Genomic DNA, 27,578 nt, shown 5'->3' with positions numbered 1-27,578 from the left:
TCGAACTACGGGTCCCGTGAGGCAGCGCGCGGCGCCGGCGGCGGCGAGCCGGAGAAACTACGAGTCCCGTGAGGCAGCGCGCGGCGCCGGCGGTGGCGGCGTGTCGGAGGACCGCGCGCCGAGCGGGCCGCAGAGGTCGTGAGCACGTTGTTAGTGGGCGCGGCTGGCCAGCCCCGAGGGTGGCGGGGCGGAGGGGGTGGGGGGGACGAGCTTCCGCCTGCACCCCGCAAATTCCGGCACCCGGAGCCACCCTCGGGCCAGGCCCCTCAGCTGCGTGACCGTGCGCGGCCTCCGAGGAGCTGTCGCCTGGCGTGTGCGGCGGGAAGCGGCGGCGTCCGAAGAGGTAGCCCGGGCCCAGGACCTCGGTGGGGGGGGGGGGGGGCGCGGAGGGTGCAGAGGGCACCTTCAGCCCCGAGCGCGAACCGCGCCCCTCGCCGACTCCCCCTCTCGCGGCAAGGGTCCGCCCGCGCTTTGGGGTCCGCCACTGCTTGCCCGGCTGCATCCCCGAGGCGGAAAGAGGTCACCCCCGCCTCGCCCCTGGGGCGCGTCGTCCTCGGGGACTACTTTTCGACGTTTTGCATTGTAACCCTGCGCCCTTGGCGCTTCCCCGGCCGGGAGGCCTCCCGGGCCTGGGGCCCCCCAAGAGTACTCTCGGGGCTCCGGGGGGCCCGCGGGGGTGGGCCCGGTCGCGGCGTGCGGCAAGGAAGTCCCTGCTCTCCGCCCGGTCCGCGGAGGCCGCTCGCAACCTGTCAGATCCTGGGGACTCTGCCCTTCTGGGCGGGCGCCGCCGGGCGGTCTCGGGTGGGTGGCCCGGGCCGTCGGGGCGACTGCAGGTCGCGCCCCGCGGCGGCTCCCCCAGGTCTCCGCCGCGGCGCCCCCCACCCCGCCGTGCAGAACCCCCGGCCCCAGGCCGCGCCCCTGCCCGTTACTAGCCCAGAGCGGCATCCGGCCGCACGAGAAGGCCCAGGTGGGCGCTCGGGTGGTCCTCGAAGCGTTCAGAGACCCCTTGGTGACCCGCGCCTCTGTGCGGGGGGCGGGGGGACCCGGCGGAGTCGCAGTGCTGCTGGGTGGAGGGGCCACCCCGTGGGTCTGTCCAGGATTCAGTGTCAGGTGCTGTAAAGTGTCAGGGGCGCCTCTTAGGGGCCACCAGATGAATCACCCAGATGGTTCCTCCCTAAGGGGGTATTTCAGCCCTCTGTAAATCTCCCCCCCTCTCTATATATGTATGTATGTACGCATATATCGCATATATATACATGTCTCTCTATATATGATTATTCTTATGTGGCCCCGAGTCACCCACTCTTCTGGTTAGATTCCTTTTGCCACCGAGAAAAGATGCAGGTGCGACTCAGAATTTCTCTGCAGGTGGGACTCAGGATTTGTACCGCACGTCCGGATGCATCCCCTTGTCTTAATTCTTTCCTCCAGCAACCCACGCTTTTCCAGTACTCGGGTATAATTGTTTCTTAATGTCTGATTTCCGTAGAAAATAGGAAAATCACAATTTTGGCACATAGTTTTTTTTCTTTAACAGTACATACGAAGTTTTAGGGCGTGGTGTTGTTCTTGAAGGTAGTCAAGAAGGGCTTGTTGATGGAAAAATCGTTTTTACCGAATTTGAAGGAAGAACTGACTTTCTTTAGACCATTCGCCTTGGTGTTCCTACTGAAATTTTACCTTTTCTGAACTTGGAGTTAATCTTTGTAAAGGTTTTTCTTATAGGACAGCAGATTTAAGAAATCTACATTGTTATGTGTAATGGTTAGTCTGACAGCCAATTTGACTAGGGTATATACTGCACTGTAGCACTGTTGTCTGGTTGTTCATGGGTTTGCTCAGTTGGGCATTAGTAGCATCTCCATTGTGAGACTTGTTGTTGACTTGTTGTTACTGTTTTTGGCATCTCCAGTACACCACGGGTAGCTTGCCAGGCTCATCCTTGCCGGCAGGATACTCTCGGTAGCTTGCTGGGCTCTCTGAGAGGGACAAAAGAATCGAACCCGGGTTTGCCCGGGTAAGGCAAACGCCCTACCCGCTGTGCTATCTCTCCAGCCCAGAGTTATTAAATATTTAAAGTGTTGCCATGATGGTATTTTAATGATGTGATTATATTTACAGTCAATTGATTTTAAATAAAGAGGAATGTTATAAGTGATGTGGGTGGCCTCATCAGACGATTGATGATCTATATTTCGAATTGAGGTATCTCAGGCAGACAGAAATTCTTCAACACTCTTGCACCAGTTTCTGTCCCGAGTTTTCCAGCCTTCATATCTGTCCTACATATTTTGGAGTGGCTAGTTTCCACAATTACATGAGTCAGTTTCTTAATAGACACCTGCCTGTCTTTTTAGGAAAAAAAAATCATGTGCTAGGTTGGGTGAGGGAGGAAGGGAGCACCTGGCTCTGTGCTCAGGGATTGCTCCTGTCAGGCGTGGGGGACCGTCTGGTGCCAGGGTCAAACGGGGTCAGCCTTGTGCAAGTCAGGTGGCTTACTGTCAGTACTATCTCTCCGGCCTCTCTATTGGAAAAAAATCTAGCAGATTTTTAATCAGAGTACTTAGATGTAGATAAATATAAAGATATTTATAATTTTCCTACTAGTTCTGAATCTCTGTAACACTAATGTGTATATATATATATACATATATATATCTTTTAGAGGATAATCTTATGGATGATTTTTGAGTTGATGATGAGGTTCTAAATCCCTAATTTTATATTGAAAAGAGCTAATGGCTGTTTCACAATCAGTAACTAGTGATACTCCATGTGTGACGTGGCAATAGACGTGCAAAATATCATCATTGGATATTTCTGTTTACTTACAAAAGAGCTTTCTGGATGATAATGTATTTGCTGTAATATGTTTTGTATCAAATTAACGACTATAGTGAGGGTAGCTTTTTTGCTTCTAATTATGATCACTGTCACTGTCATCCTGTTGTTCATCGATTTGCTCGAGCGGGCACCAGTAACGTCTCCCTTGTGAGACTTGTTACTGCTTTTGGCATATTGAATACACCTCGGGGAGCATGCCAGGCTCTGCTGTGTGGGCGGGATACTCTCGATAGCTTGCCGGGCTCTCCGAGTGGAAAGGAGGAATCAAACCCGGGTCTGCCGCGTGCAAGGCAAATGCCCTACCTGCTGTGCTATCACTCCAGCCCTACCCGATATTCTCTTGCTCCAGCAGGATAAAGTAGGGTAAGAGAAAGGATTCCACATTTCTCAGGTCTTCAGATTCCTTGCTAATATCTGCCTAAGTGACTTGCGTAAGTTTTTATTTATTTATTTATTTATTTATTTATTTTATCTACTTTAAAGAAACTCTTACTTTCCTCTAGCTGCAGAGATAAAATTGAAATTAAAACCAGAGCCTTAGCCTGAAGATAGTTGTAATGCAAGATGATTTTCTAATCTACAGGATGTTTACTGACATGTTTTAGTTTGGGGGCTACACCAGGCAGTGCCTAGTTAGGGCTTAATTCTTGGCTCTGCACTCCTGATGGGGCTTAGGGCACCAGATGTGAAGCCAGGGAATGTGTTGGCCTCCTGCCAGGCGTGCCTGGCCTGTTTGCACTGTTGCTCTAGCCCAACAGGTTGTATGATGTTAAAATGGGGCTTTGGTTGGAAAGGAAAGGGGTCTTCAAATTGGAATGGGAGATGTACAGGTAGATCTCTAGTTTTATTTAAATTGTAAATCATTTTGACTCCTAATCCCAGTATATAATTTTGTGTTTCTTTTCACATCTTTCTAATGGATTTATGTTTTTAATAATTGTTTTACTACTTTTGTGGGATTGGGGGGAGGGAGGTACTCCTAGCTGCACACAGGGCTTCCTCCTAGATCCCGGTTCAGGAATCATTCCTGGCTGGGCTTTGGGGACTGTTTGTGGTGTCAGGGGTCGAATCTGGGTTGGACATGTGCAAGGCAAACACCCTGACAGCTGTATTATCTAAATGACCCTATGTTTGTTTGCTTTTTAATAGCACTGTATTTTGCCAAGTTATTCAAAATAGAGTTGTTTTAGGTATTCCATGTTCAACACCAATCCCACCACCAGTGTGACCTTCCCTTCACCATTGTCCTGTTCCTACTCACCACCCCAGCCTACCCACTTCGCAGTCACAAACAAGTTTACTTCATATTGCTTGTTAACTCAGAAGCAAATGAAATTGTCAAAAAATAGATCAATAAAAGTCAATTTGTGATGATTGTTATATTTCACATTGGTGTTATTAATATCATTTATCTTAGAGTTTACTGGGCTGGCAGGTGCTAGTTGAGTCTTCTGCATTACCGTTTGTGCTCAGTGAGCTTGGTGGCCTTCTCCGCAGTTTTCCCATTGGATTTGCTGTGTTCCAACTGGGCTAACAGTACTGTGTGTTCTTGTGCTCCAGGAGCTGTGGAGCTAGAACGCTCTGGTGGCTGGATGGCTTGGTGAGGGTCAGTACTGGAGCGGGGCTAGTTCTATGTCAAAGGGTGTCAGGGTGTTGGTGTGGCTGGGAGCCGCAGAGCCTGCGGGCATGAAAGGGAACCTGCCCGCCCCATTCCAAAACGACCTCAGAGGTTTTAGTTTGTTTACCTGGGGAGATTTAGTGGTATCATTTCAAATGTTCATTTCAAGATCAGTTGGACTGGAGCGAGAGCACATCGGATAGGGCGTTTGCCTTGCACATGGCCGACCCGGGTTCGATTCTTCCATCCCTCTCGGAGACCCTGGCAAGCTACCTCCCGGTGGCGAATTCCATATGCCAAAAACAGTAACAATAAGTCTCACAATGGAGACGTTACTGGTGCCCACTCGAGCAAATCGATGAATGGGACGACAGTGCTACAGTGCTACAAGATCAGTTGTGGAGCCGGACCCTTTTATGTGGAAGATATGTGGGTGGAATCCTACTTTTGTTTTCTTAATCTTCATGCTTTATTTGATTAATATGCTAGTTTTATCTTTTAATTGCCATTTATAGTAAGGTTTTCCCCCCATTTTCTATGTTTTCTTGTTAACACCAGTTACTTTCAGTTTAAAGAAGGTGTTAACATTTCTTTAAGGCAATGTTAGTAGCAGGGAACTCTTTTAGCTTTTGCTTACCAGGAAATTCATAATTACTTAATTACTGGTTTTAATCTATGCTTGTGAAAAATTTTTTCTTTCAGCGCTTTCAGTGTGCCATGCCATTTTCTGCTGGTCTCTAGAGTTTCTGTTAAATTCTGCTTATAGCTTTAAGAATTTCTTTTGTTTGTGACAAGCTGCTTTTCTCTCGCTTTTACTAACTTATTTTGGTTTGTTTTTCTGCCCCACCGAGTGGTAATCAGGGCTTACCCCTGGCTCTACACTCAGGTCACTTCTGGTGAGCTTGGAGGACCATATGTGATGCTGGGAATTGAACCTGGGTCAGCAGCATGCAAGACCAGCACTTACGCACTGTACCATCACATGGCTCTTCTCTTACTTTTAGCGTCCTCTTTTAACATACCTTGGTGTGCATATTTTTTGTTTTCTCTTATTTGAAACCCCTGGGTTTCCTGTACATGGATGTCTTTTTCTCTTCCCCAGAACGTAGGTATTTTCAGTCAGTAATTTTCCAAAATTTTCCTGATCCAGACTCTTCTTTTTTTTTTTTTTTTTTTTTGCTTTTTGGGTCACACCTGGCAATGCACAGGGGTTTCTCCTGGCTCTGCACTCAGGAATCACCCCTGGTGGTGCTCAGAGGACCATATGGGATGCTGGGAACTGAACCTGGGTCGGCCGCGTGCAAGGCAAACGCCCTACCCACTATACTATTGCTCCAGCCCCGACCCAGACTCTTCTAAGTCCTTTAATTCAAATATTTTTTTAAATTTTTTTCCCTTTATTTTTAATTAGTGAATCACCATGAGGGTACTGTTACAGATTTACTCATCTTTGTGCTCTTGTTTCCCTCATACAAAGTTCAAGAACCCGTCCCTTCACCAGTGCCCATTCTCCACCACCAGTAAACCCAGCATCCCTCCTAACCTCCCCAATCCCATCTCCCCACACCCCACCCCGCCACTGTGGCAGGGTATTCACTTTTGTTCTCTCTCTCTAATTAGGTGTTGTGGTTCGCAATAAAGGTGTTGAGTGGCCACTGTGTTCAGTCTCTAGCCCACATTCAGCCCACATCACCCTTCCCCCACATGGCCTCTGACCACATTATACTCGGTGATCCCTTCTCTGAGTTGTCCTCTCCCCAGAATGTGAGGCCAGCCTCCAAGCCATGGAGTCAGCCTCCTGGTACTTATTTCTACTATTCTTGGGTGTTAGTCTCCTACTCTGTTATTCTATATTCCACAGATGAGTGCAATCTTTCTATGTCTGTCTCTCTCTGACTCATTTCACTTAGCATGATACGGTCCATGCCGATCCACTTATATGCAAAATTCATGACCTCCTTTTTTCTAACAGCTGCATAGTGGTCCATTGTATAGATGTACCAAAGTTTCTTTAACCAGTCATCTGTTCTAGGGCACTCGGGTTTTTTCCAGATTTTGACTATTGTAAACAGTGCTGCAATGAATATATAAGTGCAGATGTCATTTCGACTATACTTTTTTGCTTCTCTGGGATATATTTCCAGCAGTGGTATTGCTGGGTCAAATGGGAGCTCGATTTCTAATTTTTTGAGAAGAGTCCATATTGTTTTCCAAAAGGGCTGAACCAGTTGGCATTCCCACCAGCATTGTAGAAGGGTCCCTTTCTCCCCACATCCTCTCCAACAGCGGTTGCTTTTGTTCTTTTGGATGTGTGCTAGTCTCTGTGGTGTGAGGTGGTATCTCATGGTTGTTTTGATCTGCATCTCCCTGATGATTAGTGATGTAGAGCACTTTTTCATGTGCCTTTTGGCCATTCGTATCTCTTCCTTGGGAAAGTTTCTGTTCATTTCCTCACCCCATTTTCTGATGGGGTTGGATGTTTTCTTCTTGTAGAGTTCAACCAGTGCTTTATATACCAACCTTTAATTCAAATATTGTTTCTCCTGATATTGTCCCAGAGGGTCTTTAAGGTGTATTTGCTTTATTTTTATTATTTGAGGGAGAGGCTTGAGCCATAAGCAGTGGTGCTCAGGGCTTCCGTAATCCTGACTTGGTGCAAACCTAAATTGACTGCCTGTGAGGTGTACCAGGGATGAAACCCAAGCTGACTGCATTCAAGGCAAGTACCTATCTCTCTGACACTGTCTGATTATGATAGTTGTTACTATCATAATCATAATCATTTTTTTGGTGGTCAGAGGAAAGATTTTTTTAATCATTGTGGCAGATCAACTAAATTTAGCAAGCTGTGTGTGTGCATGCATGAGAGAGAGAGATGCTTAGATAAAGCAACATTCTTTTTCCCAAAAGGATCAAACTTCCCAAACCCAAAAGAACCTTTTCTAATTGGCCGTGGGCATTCTTTACTCTTGACCGCCTGCCTTTTTCTGCATCCCTTGTAGCATGACCCTCATTCAAGATAATGTCACCAGAGATGCATTTGGCACTTGGTGTCATTTTGGGTGTTTTCCAGTTCTCAGTGCTTTACATACTTGGACTGTAATAAACAAAGGTGCTGAACTTCTCTATTTCCAGTGATTTCCCTTGGGAGTCTAGTTTTTGGGTGGCAATGTATATATTTTCATCCTTCAATCATCATCATAATCTTTGCTCTTCCCTCCCCTCTGTTATTGCTGTCATCCTTGCATTCTGTTGGGAGCTCAAACCCTTGGTTGTTGTGCTTACATACTTGGTTGCATTTCCCTGGGCATTACAGGCTGGGCGCACATTTGATTGTCGTGATGGATGCACTTCACAGTGTGGGGCGGTGCCCTGAATCAAACTCACGGCCTCCCCCGTGCCAGGAAGGGACTCTTCCAACAAACCACATCCTTTGGCTCGGGGTTTATTTATTGTTTAGAATTATTTTTTCACTTGACTCTTCTGTTTGAGATATTACTATTCTGCTTCATTCAGTTCCCTGGCTTTGGGGTTTTTTTTTGGAGGGGGGGAGGGTTAGGCCACACCCAGTGGTATCTGGACTTACTTCAGTCACTGTGGTCAGGGATCACTGCTGGCGGGCTCAGGGGACTATATGGGGGGCAGGGATCAAATCTGGGTTGGCTGCATACAAGGCAAGAGCTCTACCCACGGTACTGTTGCTCCAGCCTCTATTTAAAGACTCCTGAGTGTAGGGCTGTGCTGGAGAGTTAGTACAACAGGTCCAGGGTTTGCCTTGCATGTACCTGGCCCAGGTTCGATCCCCGGCACCCCAGGTTGTCCCCTGAGCCCACTAGAAGTGGTCCCTGAGCATTGCAGGTTTGGCTCCAAAACAAAACCAAACCCAACAGTCAAGTCAGTGAGGGCTGTTATGTTGGAGGGAGCAAAGGTAGTAAAGGTGAAGCAAGACCCTGGAGCTAGAAACTAGAGAGAGTAAGAGAGTAGAAATTAGAAATAGAACCGGATGCAGAGAATGAAAAATAGAATTTCAGGTATTCAGTTGTGGAGCAGTGTCAGATTATTTCAAGATCAAAAATACGGTCTTGAAATGCAGTTCCTCAGAAAAGATACCAACGTTTTCTGTAAATATGTTTTGTTTTTGCTTTTCTGTTTGTTTGTTTGTTTGGAGACCCTCCCATGCAGTAGTCAGGGTTTGCTTATTTCCAGCTCTGCTCAGGGATTATTCCTGGTGTGGCTCAGGGAACCGCATGGGGCAAGATTGAACCCAGGTCAGCTGCCTACAGGGCAAGTGTCCTAGCCATTATACTGTCTCTCCAGCCCCGCCATGTGGTACTTTAGGAAAAATGACTGCTTTTCTGTACAAATGATACACTTGTCATTTATGACTGCTCTGGAAATCAGTGGGTGAATGGAATTCCTTAAGAATACGCTAGAGGGGCTGGAGCGATAGCACAGCGGGTAGGGCGTCTGCCTTGCATGCGGCCGACCCGGGTTCGAATCCCACCATCCCATATGGTCCCCTGAGCACGGCCAGGAATAATTCCTGAGTGCAAAGCCAGGAGTAACCCCTGAGCATTGCCAGGTGTGACCCAAAAAGCAAAAAAAAAAAAAAAAAAAAAAAACCCACTAGAGAGCATAATTTAACCTTTTCTGAAAATTAAGAATTTAGCAACTGCTCCATCATTACCACAACTTGTTTCTTTAGCTCAGTTCTCATGTTAGAAAACCCCGTAGGAGACTATGTTGGAGGAGATGGAGTTTATAACAGAAATTATGTTAAGGCGTCAGATGAATTGACTCCTGACTCTGCGCTCAGGGAGTAGCCTGGCAGTGTTTGGAGGGCTCTGTGGCCAGGGATTGAATCCAGGTCTGCCACACACACATGCAAGGGCAGCACCCTCCCTGCGGTACTGTCTATCTAGCCCTTATTTCTTTCCTGCTAATTACTCTGCTTCGTCAGGACTGCTACCTATGTCCATTACAGCTTCCTCACACTTAGATCTTGGTCTCTAAGAGACTTTGTATTACTGCCTTGATTAGTTAAAATTTTGCATTGACTTTTTTCTTTCTTTTTTAATTTAATTTTGGCCTCCTCAGTGGCGCTCAGTGTTTACTGGCTCTGTGTTCAGGACTGTGTAATCTCCTGGCGGCTCTCGCCCGCCACCAGCGTTCGGTGGACGGAGGAGGACACGAGGGCCACCAGGCTGGTCTGAGACTACCCCTCATTCTCGTCTCCTCCTGTCTCTCCCGCTCATCTCTCCACGAGCCTGCTCCTGCATTCTTCCCCGACATTCTCTCCCTCTGGCCCCCTTGCTAGTCTCTGCGCGCTCCATCTTGCTGCCCTGGTCTCTCTCCTGTCTCTCCCCTCATTGGGGGTACACCCCACACCCCATCCGATAGCACAGCCAACAGATCAAAAGCCTTTCTTGATCGCTGATCAGGCTCAAGGGCTGAAACACCACTTAGGGGTGTTTCTCCTCTCCTTAGTCCAACAACTTAATTATTATCTTAATTAGTATCCTAATTCTACTTCTTAATATTAGTTATTTCATATGGACACAGTAAACATTGAGCTTGTAGGGTGCCTCTCCTGGGGACATCTTGCTATAAATCTCAGACTAAAGTGCTCAGACCAGATTAATCTTTCCTAACCTTAACACGGTCCTACTCTAGTTGTCACTTTTTGGATCATGGCAGAATTTGTCTGGACCATGCTCTTATAGTTAAGTATTATGGCTCTTTGGCCAGGCCCATTTCGATGCCAGGGTAGCTAACTGCTTGCCCTGGATCCATCCAGTCCCTTGTCAAGACCCTGTTTTTGGGGTGCTAGGAAGTAAGGCCGACTGAGGCTTAAGTCAAGGGAACAGATCCCCAGGGATGAATATCATTCGGAGTCAGTTAACTCCCAAGTTACAAAAGCAAAGCATTAACTGTCTTCCTGTGTCTGTACAAAAAAGACATTGCTCTGAATTAACTATGCAGAGAACTTAGGGAGAAGAGAAAAGCGATATTTACAAGTTAACAGAGCACAAATAAAGAAGTTACAGAGTAAACACAGGAATGGGAGCACTGTGAAGGGAGTAACCCAGTAAACCTAAGCTCCCTGTGGCAAGGCTGAAAGGACAAGCCAATGTTATCCTACAAGGGATCACTACTGATGGGTCTCAGGGGACCAAATGGGGTGTCAGGAATTTGAGCTCAGGCCTACCGTATACAAGGCAGACGTCGCACCTTCTGTACTATTGCTCCTGCCTCAGTATTGACTTTTTTTTTCTTTCTTGGTCACACCCGGCGATGCACAGGGGTTACTCCTGACCCTGCACTCAGGAATCACCCCTGGCAGAGCTCAGAGGACCATGTGGGATGCTGGGAATCGAACCCGGGTTGGCTGCGTGCAAGGCAAACGCCCTACCCGCTGTGCTATTGCTCCAGCCCCCAGTATTGATATTTTAAGTTTCAACCCATCCCGTATGACTGTTTACCCTGTAGAATCTTTTCTTCTTGTTGAGGCACTATTTACCAGTCTATTATTTCACTGTGAAACTTCACACAATTCCTCTAACAACCGTGTGACATAATCCTCGTTTTATTATTGGACCTGAGCTTGGAGTCTTACAGGGGATGAGTTGTTCCCAAAACATTGGGGTCTAGGTCTTTTGATTATAAGTCTTATGATTTTTTTCATTACAATGCATTTCTTCTTTATAAGCTCTATATATTTTCTTTATAGTAATTAAATAGTTTCAAAATATTTTTCGTTATGTCTGTTTCCTATTTATAACATTTTAAATTGTATATTATAAATATGTATATATTCATTAAGATTTAATTTCTATGGTTCTGATAGCACGGTTTTTCCTCTTACCTTCTTAAGTATTTATATTTTAGTAGAGTAGCTTGAAATGGAGATCTAGGTATAATCTATTTTTTTTTTTCAATCTAGTCTCTGTAGAAGCTGAAATCCATCAATCATTCTTCAAAATGCAATGGAATGTCCCAAGGACTGTATTCCGGCTGGCACACAGGACATGCCTGGAACCACTTAAAGCTGGTCTTTTTGGACATTGTCAAACCTTAAAAGGAGAGATAATTGCACATAATACTGAATGTAGAGTAGTTTTGATTGCAGGCCCTCAGAAACAGTGGTTGCATGTTTCTACTGCCCAGTTTGCTGGAACGGAAAGGAAGACATTCAGTCATGCACCGCAGCCCGGAGTCCTTCACCGGAAGGCTCGGAAGCAAGATATTTTATCCCGGAGGGTTATATCATCCAAATCCACATCCTCAGAAACTTCGGAAAAAAAGGAAGAACTTGATCCTTTACAAGACACGTCTATTAGTCTTTATCAACGATTTAAGAAGACATTTAGACAATATGGCAAAGTTTTGATTCCTGTGCATCTAATAACCTCTGGAGTTTGGTTTGGGGCATTTTATTATGCAGCCATAAAGTAAGTTTTTGCTTGAGTTCCTTTCTTATTATCAGATGTTTATTTTCTTAAAGCCTTAAATTGCTTTTCCAGTGCATTAATATGTAAGTGGTTTAATCTTTCATAAGCTGTAAGTCACTCCAAAGAGGGCTACTTTTTGTAGCTGTTTTTCACATTTTAGTAATAGCTGGTGTTTAATTATCATGTGCAGCAAACATTTTTTATATTATTTTACTGTTTTATCCTCACAGCAACTATATGAAGCAGGTAGTGAAATTGTTTCCACATTATTAATGAGAAAATAGATTAGGTAAGAATAAATAAAAATAATTTAGCTTTCCCTCCCAAAATTCAGCATGTTAGAGGTGGAGGCTAAACTGAAGTCCTGTTAGGTTTGTGTTCTTTTGAAGTCCCAGGCTTTTAATCACAGCATTCGTCTCTTACTTACATTTAGCATAGTACAGAAGTATTAGATTTCAGAAGTTTGGCAGTACCATGATTTCTGCACTTAGAATGTTCATGAATTTCGTGAAAAGAGATTTTTTTGCCATATATGTGATTTGGGTAGGAAATTGATAAGACACTTGGCCAGTGTTTTTCCATACTTGTAGCTATAGAAAAACAAGGTTGCAGGTTTCTGCTTTCACAGTTACTACATCTGATAAGTGTCACGGGTCTTTTGTTCTGGTCAGGAAGTAATTTGCCGTATACTTAGAAGTTTAAGAGGATCAAGTTCGTGTTAGATATGTATCACAACAAGATAAACTTTGTAAGAAGTTAACTTGGTGGGCCTCGTCGAGTACTATAAAAATATAGCATGAATCATAAAATACAGCTTTCAGAGCATGACTGAACAGACACAGCTTCCTAGTGGTCTACGACTGTCTCTGCCCCTAGCCGGCCCGGTGATGCCGGTGCCTCCCTTTCAAAGTGCTTTGTGGTCTTTGGTGACCTGAGGAAGATGAGCTCAGTGAGTCCCTTGTCCTTGGGGCAACAATGCATAGCACTTTGAGGTTCTTAATAAACTCCCTTGATGATGGGGTTATTGTATACTTCCTAGGAGCCCACTAATTATCACTATTTGGTTGTAGTTAATAGCTTGATATTAAGGATAATAAAATGTAGTCATTTCGCATATAAATTTGGCTTCTAGGAAAAAGGTTATTATACTGAATTGAAATATAATAAAGTGAGACTGCATTTCTTCTTGGGAAACAGAATGTTTTTTTTACAAAAATTCTAAGAGGGTTTTTAAAAATTTTGCCTCATTTAACGAATACTGTTTTGTTCTCCACTATCCTCCTGTTTTCAGTTACCTCACTCTTTATTGTGTATCATTAGGTTCTGTGAGGTGTTCGGTCCATAAGGTCTTTGCATGGATATCTAATGAAATTATCATTTGTCTTATTAATAAAATTTTCTCGTATGTATATTACTCATGGAAAGTCTCCAAGCTGCCCTTAGATTTATTAGCATAAGGTCATGTACCCTTTATGTTCTTTTCTTTTTACGTTTTCTCACTGGGGAACCCAGACCTTTGGCAGTGGGGTCACCTTGGCCCATATCCAGCAACCAGAGATTAAATGCAAGACTTGCCTGGGGCATTTCTTAAGCTATTGAGCCATTTTCCTGCCCTTCTGTCCTTGGGATTTTTAACACCAGAGTTGTCAGAGTCAAATAAGTGTGTGAGGACCGCACCTGGACTTGCACTTGGGGGCCTGGTGTAAGCCAGGCAAGTTCAAGTCATTGACGGAATCATCTTTTGGTTTCCGCGTGCTTCAAAATTATTTGGGCCATTACTTCTCCTGTTTGTTTATGACTTCCTACATGTGAAATTTTCTCTTATGAGTCTTTAAAGATTTTTCTGATTGAATATTACTGGTGATGACATGGGTAATATTTGCTTATTCTGTTCTCCTTAAGTACGTACCCTTTTAAATTTTCAATCTCCTGACCTTAAAGAAGTCTACATTATTATTAAGTGAATATGAGACTATCAAATGGACTCTTAGAGTGAGTTTTGTTGTTTCATATTTTTTTTTCTTTATTGAAAGTTACATAACTAAAAAAGCAGAACCCCAAATAACCTAGTGTGATTAATTATCCTTGAGGTAGTCTCAGTACTGTCTGGCACCTGGGGCTGCTCGGGCAGAGTTCTGCCACATCCTCTGTAGACGTGCCTCCTTAGTTTCATCCTGCCCCCTCTTTTGTGTCTGTGTGAACATAGTGTACAACTAGACACTTTAAAATCATTTCCCTAAAAAAAAGAATAAGATCATATCCTTTATCCATCACAACTTGACTTTTGGCTTGAGAATTTGGTTATCAGATCCAAGCTCATTTCTTGCCATCACTGCTGATGCAGTTCTGTTTTAATACCTCATGGTTTCTTTATAGTATGTGGTTTGGGTTTCTTCCAAAACAGTCCCTCTGAATACTTTTACTAAATCCCCAGTACTTCCTAAATTGATGTTGATTTGTTTTAAGCGAAGATCTTATCAAAGGTTATTAGAAAGTAAAAATTTTTAGTCTTTCCTAATAGCATTGTGTATTTCACTAGATGATTTTATTTTGTAAAATTAGAATTGATTATAATAAATGCAGATTTTTACTTGAACTGACAAGAGACTGACTTTAGTTGTAGCTAGAATAAATTGTTATTTTTGTTGTCTACTTACTATTAAAAGAAAGAGGAGAAATAGTTTGAGACCTGGAGGGTGGACATTTGTTGTCACAGTATTTTTGTCTCTGACAACTAGCATTGTTGCCTTTGTAGACACCACAGAATGAATTGCCATTCTGTATTTAGTTAACTCAGGATTAATGACTTCAAGTTTTCAAAACTTTTTATTTCAAGGAAATCTCCAAATTCTGAGTGTGTATTTGCCCTTATATGTTTCCACATTAGTTGAAAGACCCCATAAAGGGTCCAGAGCTATAGTACAGTGAGTAGGGCTTTTGCCTTGCTTGTGACTGACCTGAGTTTGATCCATGGCATCCCCTATGGTCCCTCAGGCACCACCAGGAGTAATTCCTGAGTGCAGAGTAACCCCTGAGCATTGCTGATGTGAGCAAAATTAAAAAAAAAAAAAAGCCCTATAAAGTTAGCAGTTTGTGAAACACAGCTTTTGGAAACTGCCTGAGAGTAAAAAGTGATACAAAATAGGTAGTATTATTTGAATCAGACCTTCATTAATCCTAACTCATTAAAGTATTTTTTTCTGTTCTCTGGAAAAGAGATTTTAAAAAGAAAGGTAGAGTCTATAGAAAAAGCCAAATTGGCCATGCAATTAGTGGTTTTTTTGTATTAGCTTATCCTTAATAAAGAGTCCTTTAGTTATCGTTTCTTTTTGTTTTCAATGATGGGTACTTTTCCTTCATAATGATCAGCCATAACTACTAAGAGGAGTGACTGAATTCTTAATATAGTGAAATCAGGGAAAGATAGCTTTTTCCAGTTAACAAAATTATTTTTAATAGTATAATTATGAGTATGGGCTGGAGTGAGCACAGCAGGTAGGGCGTTTGCCTTGCACGCGGCCGACCCGGGTTCTATTCCTTCATCCCTCTCGGAGAGCCTGGCAAGCTACCAAGAGTATCCTGCCCGCACGGCAGAGCCTGGCAAGCTACCCATGGCGTGTTCAATCACAATGGAGACGTCACTGGTGCCCGCTCGAGCAAATCGATGAACAGTGTGATGACAGTGCAGTGCTATCATAATTATGAGTATTATTAATAACTATAAATAATTAAAATTATAATTCTTTAGCTGTCTTTTATATTGGTTCTTAGATAATTGAGGTTTTCTCCAAACATGTAGAATAATTTAATACTTTTTTTATTAAAAAAATTTTTTTCAGAACATTACAGAGTTGTTCATGATTGGATTTCAGTCATACAGTATTCCAACACCCATCCCTCCACTAATTTATTACTTTCATAATGATATAGTAGGTGATGTTCTTACTTTTATAATGAGAAAATAGCTAAACGTGTACTTATTGATTGATTGATTGATTTAGTGCCCACACCCAGTGATACTCAGGTGTTACTCCTGGCTCTGTACTCAGGAATTATTTCTGGTTGTGCTTGAGTGATGCCAGAGATGGAACCTGGGTCAGCTGCCTGCAAGGCAAATGGCACTGTACTATTCAGACATAATGTGTAATTTTAGAATTAAAAATCTTAGGTCTTGAAATATGAATTGCAGTGATCTAAGGAATTAGGCTCTTGTGGAACAATTTTAAGATTTGGTAAATTATTCTGATCCTTTGCTCTTACATTGTTTTCTCTTAACTGTTAATTTTGTTATATGCTATTTTTATCAATATGCTAATTGGGTCACGGCAGAGCCTTGGCAAGCTACCCGTGGTGTGTTGGATATGCCAAAAACAGTAACAAGTCTCACAATGGAGACGTTACTGGTGCCCACTCGAGCAAATCGAACAATGGGATGACAGTGTTACGGTACTAATTGGGGCTATCCAAGTGTTTATACGCATATGTTGTCTAAGAGTGAAATCTATGTGCTTTTAGTACAGAACTAACTTTCTAAAAATTTTGGTTTCAGTGTTTTCAGATAATCTTTTAAAAATATTTATCCCAAGATATTTTTGTGTGTATATTTAAATTTTGTTTTCTGTTTCTTCCTTAGAGGAATGAATGTTGTTCCTTTCCTTGAACATCTTGGGTTACCTGACAATGTGGTGAACATTCTCAAAAATTCCCAGAGTGGAAATGCACTAACTGCGTATGCTTTGTTTAAGGTAGGCGTGATTTAGAGTTTTCTCTGCATTCATGATATGTGATCTACTCTTTCCCCCATAAAATTCCATGTTAGCACATCTCAGTGCAAATAAAATGATTTAGGAACAGAACCTTGAAAATAGATGTGATTGGACAAACGTTACACTTCTGAATTTCTAAGGTAGAGTCATCTTTTTAGGGTTGGGGAGATAGTATAGCAGGTAAGGTACTTCCCTTGCACACAGCTGACTCAGATTTAGTTTGATTCAAATTGTTTTGTGTGATAAATCCTCATATATTTGGAAAATAGAGATTATTATTGAAGCTTCTAGTCCTTATAACTGTCTTCTGGACTCAGACTATGATGCTTTTATAGGTAGTTACTTCTGGATCGTTATTTTTGAGGAAATAACTCATAAATTGTGTGATTTAGTGATTTTAATCACATTATTCTCAGTTGACTAAGCGTCATTCCAAGAAAGAAAATAGAAAGTATTCGGAAGCTAGATGTTTCATTTTCTTTCTTTTTTTTTTTTTTTCTGCTTTTTGGGTCACACCCGGCAATGCTCAGGGGTTACTCCTGGCTTTGCACTCAGGAATTACTCCTGGCAGTGTTTGGGGGACCATATGGGATGCTGGGAATCGAACCTGGGTTGGCCGAGTGCAAGGCAAACGCCCTACCCGCTGTGCTATCACTCCAGCCCCTCCTCTTGTATTTTAATTTTGACTAGTAGGCTTAAGCTTATTTAAGTAACTTTTTTTAACATTAAAATTGACTAATGAATAGATTACCATTTATAGTTATTGTGAGTTATTTGATTTTAATCAAAATAATGGTTTAAATAATTTCCCTAACTATAATTATTCCTTACCCCATGTTCGCATTATTTATGTGTAGCTTCTGTATGTCACAATATCCTTGACTCATTGAAAGTTTTTTATTTTTTATTTGGTGATGAGCACCTAGGAATTCAGAATCATGTCTTTGTCTCTGTTTTCATCATGCTGCTGTGGTGCTCTGTAGGCAGTGATCAGTTTATAAATATGCACTGTCGAGTTGGAACTGAACCATGAAAATAGATTAGCATTGGCAGTGTTCTTCCTGCTCCCCGCCCATCTGTGCAGTGGGAAATGTGGAGGGGATTGTCCTGAGTATTTTCTGTAATCCACAGTTTCTCTAGTAGAGCAACAAATTGAGATTTATTGCTTCGATAAGGCAAAGTTCCCAAGTGAGGTGTGGTGTGGCAAAGATGAAAACAAAATAACCTGTGAGTATGACCTCGTGGCACTAGCTCAGATATAATCATTAACCTCCATATACTGTCCTTGATATGCACCAATTTTTGAGTTGACAAAAATTTGTGGTGCCCCTGCTGTGTGCCATCCGTCATTCTGGTAACTGGGAATACTGTGATTACATCAAACCACAAACAGGCTGCTCTCATGGAGTTCGTATTTATTCCAGTAGTCGGAGGCAGTTGGAGAGAAAATGAAGGTCAAGTGAAAATAATAAGTAAGAAAACACATTTAGTATTTAATTTGTCTTCATTGTGGATTGGGTTCACACACATACACACTCTCACACATACACCCCTACAACACACACACAAACACACACACACACACTCTGCAGTTTTTTGCTTTTTGGGTCACACCCGGCGATGCACAGGGGTTACTCCTGGTTCTACACTCAGGAATTACTCCTGGCGGTGCTCAGGGGACCATATGGGATGCTGGGATTCGAACCCGGGTCGGCCCACTCTGCAGTTTTAGAGGACAGGTCAGGTGAGAAGGTGTGGATGTTCGTCAGAAAGTTGTTTGGGAGACAGCATTCCAACTGGCGCGTCTTGACATAAGGGCAGAGTGGAAAGTGACTGAGGTGGTAGTTCTTGAACAACTGTCTTAATTTTTTTTTTTTTTTTTAATTTTTGGGTCACACCCGGCAATGCACAGGGGTTACTCCTGGCTCTGCACTCAGGAATCACTCCTGGCGGTGCTCAGGGGACTATATGAGATGCTGGGAATCGAACCCGGGTCGGCCACGTGCAAGGCCAATGCCCTACCCGCTGTGCTATCACTCCAGCCCCAACAACTGTCTTAATTTAACCAAAATGACTGGTGTGCTCTATTGTGAATGGGGATGCATTTTAGGGCACGGGCAGAACTTTAAAGACCTGGCTGGAGGCTAACTACTGTTGAGTGATGATAGCTGTGAGAGCAAAGGGAGTGGCTTGGGTACTGGATATATGTTGATGGGGTTGCTGATGGGATTTCAAAATGTATTGAAAATAAATCATTTAAGGAAAAAAGGAGGGATGGAAGCTTTTTACAGATTGTTGGCTTGAGCAACTGAAGAATAAAGTTGCCATTTCCTGAATGCAGATAACTTTGAAAGGAGGTTTACAAACAGGAGGTCAGTTTGAAAGAGGTGGACATCTTAGATCCTTCTAGACAGGTGTTGGAATGAATAGGTTGTTATTTAAGCTGAAAGCTTCTCAGTCTGAATGTGAAGTTTAAGAAACAACATATTGATGGCAGAGAAGACAAGACTGAACAAAACTGCTAGGGGAGTGAGCGGGGTGACCAAAAGAACGGTTTCAGGGACCGCCCAAATGCTGTCCCGCCGTCGTGGTAGGTGACATGAAGAAGAGTCAGCAAGGAGGCCTGGAAGAGGAGTGTCTGACGTGGAAGGATCAGGAAAGTGGTATTACCTTCCAAGTGGGAAAAGCTGGCTTATAGTTCTCATCAGAACTATGTGTGTTAGGGACCTCCGACTCCCGTGGTTGAGGCGAGCTGCTTGGGTAAGAGCAAGTTTAGACAGAAATGAAGTAGGAAGTTAGACAGGCCCACAGACAGCTCTTTCAAACCTCCTTTTACAACTGCAAATTTCAAAACAAAAGAATATGACGCGGAATCTTTTTGCTTTTATGATTCTCTTTGGCCAGTTCCTCTGTTTCTTAGTTTTTGACCTTCTGGTCAGACTGGCCACATCCGCAACATCTGCGTCATTTATCACTGTCTTGCTTCACTGAACCTCCTGATTGGGAATCTAGTCCCAAGGATGGATGGTGGAAAGAGGCAGCATAAGGGAAAGAATGGGACGTGAAACTATGCCAAACATAGTAAAGAATAAATATTTGGCCGTGCCTGTATCTCAGCATTTCAAATAATCTCATTCTGGTTTCATAGTAGCTACACCATTTGTTGGTTTGAACTGGATGTGGCCATGGTGCTCTTTTCTTCTCGGGGTAAATCTACCATGGCTAACCAGTGCACCCTCACAAACCTGAGTCTGCCTGCCACTGTGATCTCTTTCTATCTGGGCTAGTATCTTAAGTGACAGATGCTCAAAAAAAGCTTGCAGAGAAAATGGTCCTCGTTTGGAGAGAAAACCATAAGGAATGTGACTGCTTAACCTAGTGAAGAAATTAATTTATATTGTTTGGGGATAATTGAAGAGCTTTGAAAGTTTTTTTTTTCCTCAACCAGGTATTGATCTGTTTGCCTTTTCCTTCAGATTGCAACACCTGCCCGCTACACGGTGACTCTGGGAGGAACCTCCTTCACTGTGAAGTACTTGAGGAAGCATGGTTACATATCAACACCTCCTCCTGTTAAAGAGTATCTCCAAGACAGGATGGAGGTGACGAAGGAGCTTCTCACAGAGAAAATGGAAGAAACTAAGGATAGACTCACTGAAAAATTACACGAAACCAAAGGAAAAGTTTCTTTAAAGAAAAAAGTGGAATAGGGTGCCTTATATAACAGGTCATAGGAAATGCCTGCATTTTATCCCTTTGGAGACTATGGACAAAGATACATGTTCCTGATTATCTTTTTTGGTTAGTTACCTAAATATACCAGTTCTCTGAGAGTTATGGAACTGATACCTTTTAAAAATTAAATATTACTAGAGGGAAAAAAATCAGTGTTTCTTGAACTTAAATGAACCCAGTATAAGAAATTCCTGTCAGTAGTAATTAAGCAGTATTCAGTTTCTTATACACTGACACTCTTTCAGGTTCTTCAAAATCATACTTGTTGCATTATGTTTCGTTACAGCTAGAATTATGCATACTAGGCAGTGGATTCCTTGAATAACCCACTCAGCCTTATTTAGGCAGGATGTTAACACTAGACTTTGTCTAATGTCTCTTTGTCTTACTTGTTGAAGTTTAACTGTATTCAGTTCACAGTGCGGAGACAAACTTTTATAAATACTGCCTACCTATGACTAAAATAATACAAAACAGTACTTAATGGTTATATGCCAGTTAAAATACAGACTTTTTATGAAGAATGTTGAATAAAAATTGAGTTATGTAAATAAGATGTATTGATTATATGTAAATGAGGAAATTGGCTCAATTTTTATCTGGTTTGTCATAATCATATTTTTCAAAGCAAATATATATTGCCAGTTTTTCTCCTGGGACATAAAACTGTGCTGTGAATTGTTTGTATCTTCTTCAGCTAATCTTTCAGGGAAAGTGAAAACCTTAAGTTCATTGTTAGAAATCAGATATTATTAAGTAGTATTTTAAATTTGTAGTTCTCCAACAGGTACAGAGTTAGAAGATGGAAAATAACATTGGGCTGGAGACGTATGGGATCAGCTCCATGAGCCAGCCTCTTCCCAGCTTCTTTCTTTCAGACTTATTAATTTCATTATCAAGTCAATTTAAAAATTGTTCCTGCCACTTCCCCGCCACACACACACACACACATTGGAGTATTCTTGCCCAGAGCATTTTATTTAAAATACTAAAATAGAAAATCTATCATTAAATTATCTACGTGGAATAAAATTCAGCCATAGTCATGTATGAAAGTCGCTAAGATCACACAGGTGTTTTAGCTGGTATGTCTGTTTACTCTGTTTTAACTTGGTTCTAACCCCTGAGGAGCCACGAGCTTGAGTGAACCCGTCATAAGGCTAGCGGGTGTCTAGAGAGCCTCCGCTAAGAGTCCTGCAGAGATCACGACAGTTTGGAAGGATTTTTGTATAAATTCACAGTATGTCCAAACTTAGATAATAGCTAAAGGAAAAAATGTTTACACTTATTATATGTAATCATTACATTGGAATACTCTCAACTGGAATCTTTTTGGGTGACCGAGTAGAATAGTGAGAGCAGGCGAGCTGCCGGTCTGCCATGGGCGAGATGAGTTTCTGTTGCAGGTGAGGCAGCTAGTTTCACAACTGACAGCACACTTTAAATCAAAACACAGTATGATTTATCTGATGACGTCATTTGCAGCTTTGAAGAATTTAAATGTAATGATACTTTTTCCTTGGGGCTTTTTATTATTACTATTTTGCCACTGAGACTATATCTGTGCTTAAAAATCTTTTTTGAAAACTCTAAGAGAATTTCCTTTTACTTTTTTTTATATTGCACAGGGTATATTTGCCAGTGTGGGTTCCTAGAAGTCACTAATAATCCTGATACTTAAATTTGCTTTTCTTGAGTAATCTACCTTTTATACAGTTCATTTGAGTTGTTAGCATTGAGTCTCAAATGTTGTTGTTTTTAAGCCAGTTATAGAAAGTGAGACACTGATGAGGACTTTAAATTCTGTAGGGGGAAAAAAAATCTCTTAAGTTGTGAGAGATTGTGTTATTAGTTGGCATCAGGAATGACACCTGTCGAATGTACCACATTGCTGACTACAAAAAGCTTTTAAAAGGAGGCCTTATAATGTGTGGAATTTGGAATAGCAGCTAACAGTATAATAATTGTTTCAAATTTGTTATCAAGACCATAAATATACATAGTTTGCTATGTATAATAAATTATACTTCAATTAAAGTAAACTTTATACTTTTAATTAATTTGCCTACTACTATGTGACCTGTGTGGTACAGAGCAGCCTTTTACCTGAAGTGCTTGTCTGTATTTTTTGTTTTATTTGGGGGCCACACTTGGCAGTGTGGTTACTACTTGCTCTGCACTCAGAAATCACTCTACCTGCTGGTGGTCAGGGGACTAAGTGGGATGCCAGAGATTGAACTCCTCTTGGCTATGTGTAAGGCAAGTGCCCTACTCAATCACTTCATTTCATCCTTATTTAAGTAGGATGTGAATATGTTGTATAGATGAGCTGTGACTCAGATTCAGCTTATATAAAATGAAGAAAAGAATATTCAACAAATTAACTCAAATGAAAATTAGATTACATAAAAATACTTTCAGTTTATTCAAAATTAACTAGTCCAACCCCATCTGGCCGGAGTGAAAGTACAACAGGTAAGGTACTTGCTTTGTACACAACCGACCAAGTTTTGATCCCTGGCATCCCATATGGTCCCCTGAGCACTGACAGGAGTGATTCCTGAGTGCAGAACTTGGAACGAAGAGTGATCCTTGAGCCTCACATGTATGGCCCCTGGTGAAAAAGAAAGAGATGAAAGAAAAGTCTCTAATATTTTCTTTTTTCCTTTTTTTTTTTTTTTTGCGTACAACAGGATACTGTTTACAGATTTCCGTAAAGAAGAGAAAGAACATAGCCATAGGGAAGTACATTTTCCCAATGGTGAAAATAATAAAATTAGACCTCCAAATAAATAATTTGTTGTTAGTATAATCTTCCTCCATCTTTTTACAAATGAAAGCTACTCCACTATAGTCTTTTGTTGAAGTTTAAATAGAAGTTTAAATACTATTTGCTGTCTACTTTTAGCAAACTTGGAAAAAATAATCCTGTGAATTAAGGTCTTAATAATTTGGGCACAGTGGGTGTTTTAAAGGAAAGAAGCAAGTTACACATTAGAGTCATGTATCTTTTTCCTATGTTCTTCCTGGGTCGAGGTCATTTTAGTAGCTCTTAATTCACACATGGTAAACAGAATCTCTAGTAGCAGCAGCGAAATGGACAGAAGGTTAATTTACCAAAAAGTGGCACTGAAAGGGCATCATTCTAATACTTTCTGAAACATTTTATAAATTTAATACTTTATATTTGAAAGTATTCATATGAAATAATAGGGCTGGAGCTATAGCACAGCGGGTAGGGCATTTGCCTTGCATGCGGCCAACCCAGGTTCAATTCCTCCATCCCTCTTGGAGAGCCCGGCAAGCTACCGAGAGTATATTGTCCACACAGCAGAACCTGGCAAGCTACCTGTGGCGTATTCGATATGCTAAAAACAGTAAGAACAAGTTGTTACTGGTGCCTGCTTGAGCAAATCGATGAGCAACGGGATGACAGTGATACAGTGATTTTATAAAGTATTAGTGTATACACATTTCTGAATTACTGGAAGATTCTTTTGGAAAACTAATGTTAATATTCAGTCGGCTATAGAGAACTAAAATTGGCACCTTATTTTAGATTTTCATAATTAACTCAAATCTAAACTGAAATAGAACAAATGTTGCTAAAATTAGTTTGAAGTAACCATAGTGGCCTAGGTGCCATATTGAACAACAGCATTCAGATAGTGGCACAGTTAAACAAGGGGTACGAGGCTCACCTTGCGGGGGCTGATCTCAGCTCGAGCCCTGGCACCACAGCTTGGTCTCCGGCGACAATCAGGGATCACTGCTACGCACAGCATGAGGACTGTCCCTAAGTCCTCACCCTGCGGTGAGACTATCACCCCCAAAACTAGTGAAGTGTCTTTACTATCTTGGAGTTTGACCACCCAAATCAAAATTGATGAAACCCGTCCTTCTTGAGTCTGAATGGGTGACCACCCACCACCTCCCTGTGGAAGACCCAGCAGGCACACCCATGTCACACCCTGCCACCTTGTAAGCTCATCTACTAGCCCTGTTCCAGAGACTCCAGAGCTGAATTGCAAGAGACCTACTAGCTGCAAAAATCTCTCAGATGCTTATTCCTGCTGAGAACTCTGAGGCAATCTCCTAGGGCGTAGAAGGGCCAGCCTGCTCTCCCCCCACCCCCAAAACCCAGACAGCCATTCCCACACCCCAAAGTTGCCACCATGCCTCTGGCGGACTGCTTAGTTAAATAGTCTGGATTTTTCTGGGCAAAATCTCCAAACTACAGTACTAACATCCTAGTAGTGGCATACCAGATTGGATGGGATGTAGAAACCAATCAATCTCAACTAACAAAGAAGGTTAATTTGCAACAACAGCTTAGTAAACCTTCAGACAAGGACTTAATGTCTCCATGGTGAGAAAATTGTCCCAACAGTCATTCCATTAGCCAGTTAGTGGTAACAAGCAATATAAAATACATTATTGTGGGCCTGTTATGGGTGCAGCCTTGAGGGAAAATTGGAGAATTGAAGATGGTGATGGAGGGAAGGTGACGGTGGTGGTGGAATTGGTGTTGGAATATTGAATGCCTGTAACGACAAATCACCACGAACAACTTTGTAAACCACAGTTTAAATAAAGTAAGTGTGGTGGGTGGGAACCCTATCAGCAATAGTACTGCAAAACACAGTGTGTGTGTGTGTGTGTGTGTGTGTGTGTGTGTGTGTGTGTGTGTGTGTGAAAGAGAGAGAGAGAGCGAGCACCTTATAGAAGTAGACTGGCATGGTCGGAGGCAGTGAGGGTAGGATTGTTGAGGGAGGTGAGGTGAACACTGGTGAAGGGAGCAATGTTAAAACATTGTGTACCTGAAAATCATGAATAATTTCATGGTGACTAAAAAAATTTTTTTAAAAAAGAACAGATTCCTTCAAAATTATAAGACCTAGAGATGTACTTATTTTTTCAGCAAGTATGAACTTGGTTTTCTCTCTATTGACTCATCTGATACTATATTGTCCCAAATTAATGCTAACTGGGATTTCAAAAGATTTTGCTTATTGTATACTGGTGTATAGTAGATTTAAGAGTTCAGTCTTTCCTTTGAAACTTGGGAAACCTCTCTTTTTGAGAATTCATCTTGACCAGGAACTTTGACCTGACCTGCTTCTTGAAAAACCTTTGTCCTGAACTATGAGCTTATAATTTATACTTTAGAACTGTTGCGTCAGACCAATTGGATAGAAAAATCTTTTCTCTCTGAGAGTTTTTTCTCTGTGACCTCTATGTCAAGTTAGTTCACTTTAACTAGTCAAAACAAGATTTTTGATTGTCTTCTTCAGGATTAGGACTTAAAAAATCAAGCTGCATTCTTCACTGTTTATTCTTGAGAGTCACAAATAATAATAGACCATAATTATCTTGTGGTAGTATCTGGCTATTTTGATGAGAATGATTTAGTTGAAAGAATACAACTTGATTTCCAGTGCTTCCAGTTCACTTGTTCTCTGTCTTGATTACCTGAATGGTTTTCCAGGAAGCCCCACACATTCGAAGACTATGTGGTTCTCTTTACAGACGAGAGTGCTCTGGAGAATAAGGAACTAGAAAGCACGTATCCTCTTCTCTTCCTCACTCTTCTTTTTAGACCACATCCAGTGGTGGTGCTAGGGCTTACTCCTGACTGTGCTTGGTGGTCACTCCTGGAGGGGTGCAGGGGACCCTCTAAGGTGCCGGGGATCGAACCTCCGTTGACTGTGCAAGGCACGTGCCCCACCTGCTGTACTAGTTTTCTGGCCCCATGTTGCCTCCTTTAAAGATGGTCTAGGAGAGCAGAAGCCATAGCTGAAAGATGTTCCCATCTCATTCTTTTGGTATGTGAGGGTCACAAAGAACCTTTGCTTCACTTTTTTCTGCTTTGAATTGTGATGCAGTTCAAACCAAGAGAGTTACAAAATTCTTTGAAGTGAGAAAGAAGAAGCCAAGTTTGCGCATGAGCCTGATTATCCATGCCGTAAACCATCCTGTCCCTCTGGCAGTGTCACACGGCCAGTTCCTTAACATGAGTGAGACAACATTTGCTATTGAGATGATGGCTGTTACATATGATTGTTTAATATTAAAGCCTAGTCTTCATAATATTTTGATAAAGTGATTTTTACTCTGAATCATGCAATGCATATTGGAACGCAGCCTCCATTTGTGTATTTTGATAATTCCATAAAGATTACTCTAAGCCTGTGACACAAGAAATATTGGCAATGTTCTCTCTTCTCTCACGCTCCTTAGATGCTTCACTCCTTAAGTTAGGGTAGTCGGGGATATAGAGTGCATGCTTCATCTGTGGGAGACCCTCAGTTCAGTCATTGCTATATCCATTCTCCCACCTACCCCCGCCCCCACATGGAAATTTTAAGGAAAGTAATATTGCATTCTTTATATACACAAATACACTGAGTTTTTATTTTGTATGCATTTGAGATTCTGTAATAATTGGAGTATATTTTGACTGACATATTGAATGCAGGTCTGTATTTTTGGGGTTAGTGATAATCTGGTGAGTTCTTTGTGGCTGTTGCTTTGTATCTCTGAGAATAGAGATGACTGGTTGCCATGTCAAGGCTGCCCAAGGGAGGTCTGAGAAAGTCCTCAAGTACCAACTCCTGCTGCCCTTCCGTTATGTCTGGCAGTGGAATTACAGGGCTCTGTCACCATGGTGCCCCAACAACATCAACATTTTTTCTTTTTCTGAAACAAATGGATGCAGAATATGGTGTGTCATGACTTACATCTTTTGGTTCAGAAATAAGGAACAACAACAAGTTGAAAATATCAAATGCTCTTGTCATCAATCTCTAGTGTGACTTTTGTTGAGAAGCCAAGACTATTAAAAGAATTATTCTGGAAGCATTTTTGGCTCCCTGGAGAGCCCTCATAAACCCTAGGTTTAGAGGGAATTTAGATAGAAATAGAGCCACAAGCCAGCTAGATCTTCCAGTTTAGTCTTTCTCATCTCATTCCAGGTATTCAAATCAAGTAAGTTCATATTCTAGGACAGTTTTGAAATGCTTTTTTTTTTTTTCAGCTAAATCCCAATTTAATAATAATCTTTAGCTCCTTTTACTGGTACTTTCCTTCAAAAGAAAGGATTTTTACTCCATGTTTTTCCCTTGAGTCTTTTTTCTTAGAGTGAAGGGGAGGGAGCAGCTACCT

At 42.0% G+C, this 27,578-nt stretch overlaps 1 protein-coding gene across 2 annotated transcripts; it reads left to right on the top strand.

Annotated features, from left to right (window-relative positions):
* Positions 1 to 23: 23 nt before the first annotated feature.
* On the top strand, positions 24 to 22,456 carry FAM210A (family with sequence similarity 210 member A). 2 transcript variants are annotated; one of them, XM_004620112.2, is made up of 4 exons: positions 24 to 135; positions 11,406 to 11,913; positions 16,547 to 16,658; positions 20,156 to 22,456. In XM_004620112.2, the coding sequence occupies exons 2-4, from the start codon at positions 11,444 to 11,446 to the stop codon at positions 20,387 to 20,389; spliced, it is 816 nt and encodes a 271-aa protein (XP_004620169.2). In that variant the 5' UTR covers positions 24 to 135; positions 11,406 to 11,443; the 3' UTR covers positions 20,390 to 22,456. The 2 variants fall into 2 exon arrangements, with proteins under 2 accessions (XP_004620169.2, XP_054983979.1); XM_055128004.1 differs by lacking the exon at positions 24 to 135 and adding an exon at positions 142 to 343.
* Positions 22,457 to 27,578: the final 5,122 nt, after the last annotated feature.

The sequence above is a fragment of the Sorex araneus genome, chromosome 2, assembly GCF_027595985.1.
Source record: "Sorex araneus isolate mSorAra2 chromosome 2, mSorAra2.pri, whole genome shotgun sequence".
Classification (NCBI taxonomy): Eukaryota; Metazoa; Chordata; class Mammalia; order Eulipotyphla; family Soricidae; genus Sorex; species Sorex araneus.
Note: the sequence above shows the minus strand (reverse complement) of the source record. Positions and strands in the feature narration are given on the sequence as shown.

What these genes read in the sequence shown, in the direction of transcription:
- FAM210A (XM_004620112.2), top strand. Translation starts at nt 11,444, where the DNA reads ATGCAATGGAATGTCCCAAGGACTGTATTCCGGCTGGCACACAGGACA. An exon ending in TTTTATTATGCAGCCATAAA is followed by an intron (nt 11,914 to 16,546) that starts GTAAGTTTTTGC and finishes TTTCTTCCTTAG; the next exon opens with AGGAATGAATGTTGTTCCTT. An exon ending in CTGCGTATGCTTTGTTTAAG is followed by an intron (nt 16,659 to 20,155) that starts GTAGGCGTGATT and finishes CTTTTCCTTCAG; the next exon opens with ATTGCAACACCTGCCCGCTA.